This window comes from Microchirus variegatus, assembly GCF_963457635.1.
Source record: "Microchirus variegatus genome assembly, chromosome: 21".
Classification (NCBI taxonomy): Eukaryota; Metazoa; Chordata; class Actinopteri; order Pleuronectiformes; family Soleidae; genus Microchirus; species Microchirus variegatus.
In genome coordinates this window covers 11567185-11574684 of record NC_139822.1, presented here as the reverse complement: position 1 = coordinate 11574684, position 7500 = coordinate 11567185, and the positions used below count along the sequence as shown (strand labels likewise).

General features: G+C 39.5%; 1 protein-coding gene across 1 annotated transcript in view; it reads left to right on the top strand.

Moving 5' to 3' along the window:
• Nucleotides 1-4496: 4496 nt before the first annotated feature.
• gnmt (glycine N-methyltransferase) overlaps nucleotides 4497-7500 on the top strand; it is an 8982-nt gene continuing 5978 nt past the window's right edge. The window contains exon 1 of the mRNA XM_083908223.1: nucleotides 4497-4748. Coding sequence (XP_083764349.1) covers nucleotides 4540-4748 — 209 coding nt within the window. The 5' untranslated portion in view covers nucleotides 4497-4539. The remainder of the gene's footprint in view (nucleotides 4749-7500) is intronic.

Sequence of the window (7500 nt, the reverse complement as noted above, 5' to 3'; positions counted from 1 at the left end):
TGGTTTCCTTCCTGCCTTTAACCCTGAGGGGTGTTGCATCCGGAGTAGGTATACTCAGACTCCACTCTATATGCTGTCAGAATCCTCTGTGAGGCAACATTATGAGGCTGACAATGAGGGGGGCTATTTTGATGTCAGTAAGTTTTTTACTTGCTTTTCAGACGGGCTGTGGCATGAAGCAAACAGGCATGTGTAGGCCTGTTTGTGCTGAGGGAGAGTGTGTCACTGTTGACCAGGACAGAGTGGATTTTACAACAGCAGAGAGAGCATGCCGTGATAGGAGCGGAGACCTACTGACACTACATCCTGAGACACATGCGAGTCTCTTTGACAATTTGAGGGAACTGTCAGGAAACTTCTGGATTGGACTGCGTTTACCAGCTGGCACCTGTAGCAACATTTCATCCCCACTCCGAGGTTATGAGTGGCTCTCCGGTAGCTCAAACGGGAGCTTCATTCCTTCCTCCGTGACCTGGAAACACAGCGATAAAGTCTGCTCTCCGAGCTGCGTGTCACTCTCAAATGACCAGAAGTGGACAGAGAGACTGTGCTCAGACAGAACTGATGGATATCTGTGCAGGACAAAGCACAAAGACGCATGTCCGGCACAAAAAATATCTGATCCACAAGTTTTCCGAAGCCTCAAAGGCTGCTCAACAGGCCCCTGTCAGCATTTATGCACAGACGTGACGGGAGGTTACAAATGCTCTTGTTTCACTGGATATATGCCAGACAGCAAAGACCCCAGGCGGTGCAAGTTGCACTGTGGCAAACAGAGATGCCCCATAACATGTGACAGACACAATAAGGAGATGTGCTTCTGTCCCGACGGCTTCATTTCGGATGAGAAATTCTGCGAAGACATTAACGAATGCGAGATGGGATCGTGTGACCACGAGTGCAAAAACACGTTTGGTAGTTACGAGTGTGTCTGCAGAGAAGGTTTCGTCCTCAAAGACCAGTACAAATGCATCAAAGCAGACAGCGAGAGTTTTCCAATCACAACAGCAATCACTGTAGCATTTGTTAAACCTGCAATCAATAATAACCAAACTCGGAACACTTCGTCTGCATCTGCTGGAGGTTTTCTCTGGTTATGGATCTGCGCTGTTGTGGCTGTGGTACTGTTAATATGTGCCGTAAGGATGTACGTTGTTAGGCGTCAGAAGCGCAGAGAGCAAAACTCCTGTCAACAGTCGAGTGTTCCAGCTACTGCTCTCGTCAATAATGATCAGTGTTAACATTGGGACTCCTTAATGAAATATGCTAATGTAACTGCTGCTGCTATTAATTGATTATTACCATTTTGACAAATTCATTCTTAAAATTGAATAACTGACGATAATCATTAGTTGCCTTAGTAATAACATAATTAAGATGTGGGTTATTTTAAACGTGATCCTCCAGGTTTCTTATATGAATTTAGCAATACAGAAAAACACGTTTTTATTGAAAAGTGAATTTACATTTAAGAGCATGAAGATAGATACTGTAGATGCCTATCATCTAATAAGGGCACCTAATGAAGTGACACTAGGTGGCGTTTTCTTCTGCTATAGTCATTGCGCCTCAAGGCTGGGTGTGTTGGGCACACAGAGACAATCTTCGTCATGGTTTTACCGAGTGTGTGAATGTGGGTTAAAGCTGCTTTCAGTCATACACTGAAGTCTGGACATGTTTCTGGATCTGGATTTCAAAACATAACTGTTGTTCCAAACAGGTTTTTCCAGACACTATCCCAGCGATCCCACATGATAACACAGCAGGGAAAACTGTGCTTTGTTTGCAGTGAATTCTGTTCTGGTTTGTTGTGTGTATACTGTGATGTTTTTACCAAATCTGACTTTTGTGAATATGTGTGCATATGTTATTGTATTGTATACGAGGTCATAATGTGAAATACTAAAGGGCGACTGCGGTTCTATTCACTCATATGACGTGTTATGATATTAAACGCAAGCAGTCTTATCAACACTCCTTCTTCTTGTAATTGCTTTTTTTTTTTAAATTCATATAATTTATTTATTTAACGGTGGATATCCACATCGTTACACATTCACCAAATGGGGACCTCCATCTTTTTCAATTTCAACAGTGTAACAATTGGCTTGGTGGTGGTGGGGCGGGGGTTAATCCTTCCTTGAGCTGACTCAACCTTAATGTCTCATACATTTCTCAATTTCTGTTAACCAACATATTGTAAAATACTCTGTGAAGTACATGGGTACAATATTTCTAAAAAAAAATAATACTATTCATTTTTCTTCTAGTATTTTTTTAATGCATTCTTAAGGTGAATAATCTCTTGAAATATGGTTTATTATGTTTGTAATAAACCATGGATTCCAATAAATGAATAATAATAATAATAATTTACACAAAATAATCTGAGACAAACATAGGAATGTAACCTGCTCGTCTGTGCACATTACAGACAAACTGTCCTCACTTGCACTGTATGGAACGACAGGAGCCCACTGTCGATCAATAAATAATGACAAGTTCCCTAGAACATAGAGTGACACTGCTAAATGGATCAGCAAAGCAAAAATTGATTGTATTTCTCATTTTCTAAAGTTTTTTTCTTTTTTAAATGTCTTCTTAAACTGTATAATCTCTTGAAACACGGTTTACGGTTTGTAAAAATGGCAAAAAGTTTGTTTTCTCACCAATTTTAAGCTTGAGACCGTTTGAAAGCATAAGTAAATATTTAAAAGCAAGACCAGGATAAAGTTGAGTTAGAAATAAAATGAGCAGGCGCAAGAAAATTCCATTTCATTTTGAATCACTGACATGAATGAGACCTTTAAAATTGGTCTGTCACAAGAACCTCCTGATAAGCATTTAAAAGTGTTGAATTCCAATCAATTTTTAAAAATGGAATTTACCCAAAAAATAATCTGCCAATAAAGGAATGTAATCTGCTCGTGACAAATTCCCTCTTGGATAACTATATAGAGTGACACGTACACTCCAAAATGGATGAATAACACAAACAAGGAAAATAAGTAATTTTTTTTTTTCCTTTTCCTTTTTTGTGAAATGCAGCTAAATAATCTCTTGAGACATATATTATCATAATATAAACACAATCTTAGATAGATAGTCCCATTTTAGAGCCTGGTAAACGAGTGTGTAACCTGTATCCAGCTTGTAGTTTTATAATAAAGCCACTAGATGTCGCCATTGAGTTGTGTAAATATGTGATGTAATCTCACTGTGACCTATCGGAGTGTGTTTATATAAACTAGGGAGTCAAGTATTGATAAGACTGGGTGGTTCAGACCAAACCTGGCCTGCACCGGCTGTTGCTGACGTACACTTTAACCTCACCTGTACCCGTGAACACGTATTACTCAGTCAACTTTATCAGCCAATCACAACAGGAGGAGTTCACTTCATGGGAGGGAATTGTGTCTTTTGATTTCCTGAAGTGTGCTTGAAGTTTCATATGTGCAGTATAAATCAAGAAAAAAGTCATGGAAATACTAGTTGTTTGTACAAGAAATATTCTTTAAATTCATTCATTTAGAACTTGCTGTATTCGTCTATATTGTAGAGTTATCATTTCAAGTTTTTATGAGGAATGAAAATAGGAAATGTTAGGAAATATGAATCATTCAAAAACAGTTAGATTTATAAAAAGATAACGTAAGCCCATCGTTGACATAAAGAGGCTATATGTAAGACATATATATATATATATATATGATATTATCTACAAAACTGAAAAGTTATTCATATGGATACATTTATGCATTAATACAGTGTAAAGCATATGTTTATACACCTCAACTTTATACATTGTTTATACAAGTTTCCATTTGGTTACCAACCAAATATGAGTACGATAGTTATGTAACTCATGATGCTAATATTGCGACTTGGCAAATGTGAACATTCAGTCGTATTATCTACAAAACTGAAAAGTCATTCATATGTATGGGTTTATGCTTTAATACAGTGTAATGCCAAGTATATGTTTTCCCAGAAACATTGGCAACAAACGCTCTCCTATGTTATACTGTAATTTTTAAAGCTAAATGTCACTGTTGTACATATATTATAAACATCCCATTTTCATGTATTTACAATAAATAAATAAATGGCATTGGTGTTTGTGGCATGTGGGGTTCAAATGTGAGAAATGTACAAAAATATCAATACATTCGGGTGGGGGGGGGGGGTTCCACTGGCCTCAGGGGCCCTTTTTCATCTTACAACTCCAGGCAATTGGCCCTTTAGCAACGCCCCTGGCAGACTCGCATGGATTTATGGTGCTTACGCTGTTACTGATAATGCTACCGAGGACAACCTAGCCGGTGCTCAAATGAAAACGGGGGCCGTCGCCCTCGTTTCGTCCAATCGTAAAGGAGGCGTCAGTTCACTCGTCGTGTCATTGGGTCAAAGTTTCTCCGCCTGTCTGGCTCGTATAAATAATAACAACTCAAGCACGAGTGGGTAGTTGAGCGACCGTAATCTGTTACAGCTTATTCTTAACTCAGTGACAGCAGCAGCAGCAGCAGCGGCATTAGCAACATGTCGGTCGACAGCGTGTTCAGGACCCGTTCTCTCGGTGTCGCCGCAGAGGGTCTTCCTGACCAATATGCCGACGGCAAAGCGGCGAAAGTGTGGCAGCTCTACATCGGTGACACGAAGAGCCGGACGGAGGAGTATAAAAGCTGGGTGGTGGCCCTGCTGAAAGAGCACGGGGTGCGGACGGTGCTCGACGTCGCCTGCGGAACAGGGTAATAATAATAATAATGAGCATGACTCAGCAGTTGTCACACTGGCACGTTTTTCCAGGGGCTTTAACATGACAGTGAACGTCCCACCAAACCCCATTTAACTTTACCACCGATTTAACGTATTATAGCCATGTGCGCCGGCGAACGTAAACACACGTGGGTGAAAGTGATATTATCATCTAGGTCTGAAGCAACCACTCTGAACTTCGGGGATGGTTTCCATGTGATACTGCGTTAAAAAATATCAATTTTGTTGGCTGTTACTATTGAGTCTATGACAGACTATTTGATCTGCACTAAATAGAATCGTCATTATTAATGAGCCGTGCTCATGTTTAAATATTATAATAATAATAATAATAATAATAATATAGATATATGAATATCTGGTGTGAAAAGGAGAAATATGGAGAACTTTATACATTGTTAATACACGTCTCCATTTGGTTACCAACCTAATGTGATAGTCATGTAACCCATGATGCTAATATTGCTACTTGGCAAATGATAACATTCAGTCGTTGCTTCTGTAAACAGAAATTTCAATATAAGTTTGACTCTAGCATAATAAGCATACTTTAGTGCAGGGGTCACCAACGTGGTGCCCGCGGGCACCTGGTAGCCCGCAGGCAGCCAATACGGTGCCCGCGGGCTCACTTCACTTCACCTCACTTGCATGTATCCATATGATGGCTCAGTAAAATATCTTTGATATTGTTTATAAAAACTGGTAATCGTTAGGAGTAAGCACTGGAATGAATGTGTATGCAGTTTAATGCATAATATTAATCATTTAAATGGTAAACAAATAAAAAAAAATGTTAATGTGGTAGCCCTCCATATTATTTTTTACCCTTACGGTAGCTCTCTGTCTCAAAAAGGTCGGTGACCCCTGCTTTAGTGGTTGTAAAGCAGGAAGGTGGCAACTACAGGGTGTCTCCAAGAAGAGCAGGTGCAGAGTTTAGTGGCTGTAGAGCTGGTGCTGGCTTGTTGTAGTCAGTTTTGACTGGATCCCTGCACTCTGTTTATTTCCACTGATAGGGTATCTGGGACAGCAACAAGGCCACTGCCCCCCACAACCCATCCCCCTCCCAACACCTACCCGGGTTAACCTCACTGATTTGACTTATCTAGCGAGGATTGAACAGATAAAATAGGGCGTTATCATTTATAGGATTCTAACCGAAAAAGTCTTGACCTTTGGCTGTAAATAATTGTCCGCCCTTGGTCACCAACACCACAGTCCTTCACACCGCAAAACAGACATCATAAAGCTCCATATGTCACAATTCTCAAGCAGTGTGTCCATGCACTATCAACACCAGGGCTCAGCACTTGAAACTGCAGTTTGACAATTGGCAAATTACAAAGGCTGCACTTGAGGATAGAGATTATGCAGAGCATCTGACTCAATTAAGTTATTATCCCTTTTCATACAACTTGCAGGATGAAAACATAATCAAAGTAAGCAACACAACACAACCCATCAACCGTTTCAGCAGTCATATGGCTGGTATTACATAGTAGGTAAAGTGAGGTAAAGAAGAAGGAAGAGAGGAAAGGAAGTCATGGAACGCACAAAACACAGGAGACTAAAATACTAACGGGCAGAGCCGCAACTGCAATTATTCTCATAATTAACTATTCTGTCATTTATTTTCTCAATTAATCGAGTACCTGTTTTGTCCAGAAAATGCTGAAAAATCGGTTGATCAGAAAATATTAACATTTAAGTAGAAAACATGTTTTAAATCATTAATAACCGACTAAGTAAAGTAAGTTATCGTATAGAGTAATGAATGCTCTGTTATGTTTCAAATCCATAACACACTGACTATGGAACTGAACCTTGACCTGTATATCACAAAATCAGATTATAAAATCAGAATTACTGTACATGTTTTCCCTTGGTACTCCAGTCACTGCACTGACTTTGACCCCATTCATAGAAGTCGCATAATGTTTCAGTAGGACCACCATTCAGGGTGACGCAAACAGGATCGTAGTGGAATGAGGCTACAAATGGCGCTGCTATTTTTGACTGTGTGAGAGTGTGCGTTTGTGATGCCGGGCTCTCCATTTGGTCCGTCATCACATTCTGTAGCTTCTGCGAGAGCAGCGTCTGCACAGCTGCACAGTGTGATACGCAGTTTACCCTCTAATCACCGCCACTCGCAGATGATTTACCTGAATTCTCTGAACCGTAGAGACATTTTGTTTTGTTGTGAAGTGACCAGCTCTTCTATAACATGATGCATTAACCTCAAACATGGGATTTAAATTGTGCATGTCTCACTTGTACAATATCACTAGTTTGTTGTTGTAGATTATCCAAAATTTTAAAGACATTATCAGGCCATTAGCCAAAGTAGGGCTCAGTAATAATCATTGCAACATAACATGCTTAAATAGAAATAGAAATTAAAGTTATACATCAACCTATTTACGCATTGTGCAAACACACGCACTACATTGCTTTGAATGTCTCCGTTTTATTTACTAAAATCGCAAGTAACTGATATCCTTACATTATCTCTACCTATCCCTTGTTGAATGTTGAATTTTCAAGTCATGAGACTCATGACCCAGGAGGTTGTTTTGGACGATACCACTTTTTAATCATCTGCACTGGGCAATTATTATTTTTTAATGGTCCAATTATTACGAAATCCGAACTAAAGCTTTTTTCATCCAAATCGCTTCATATAATAATAATGTTTAGTTAATACATTATTTTTAATTAAAAGGGGAC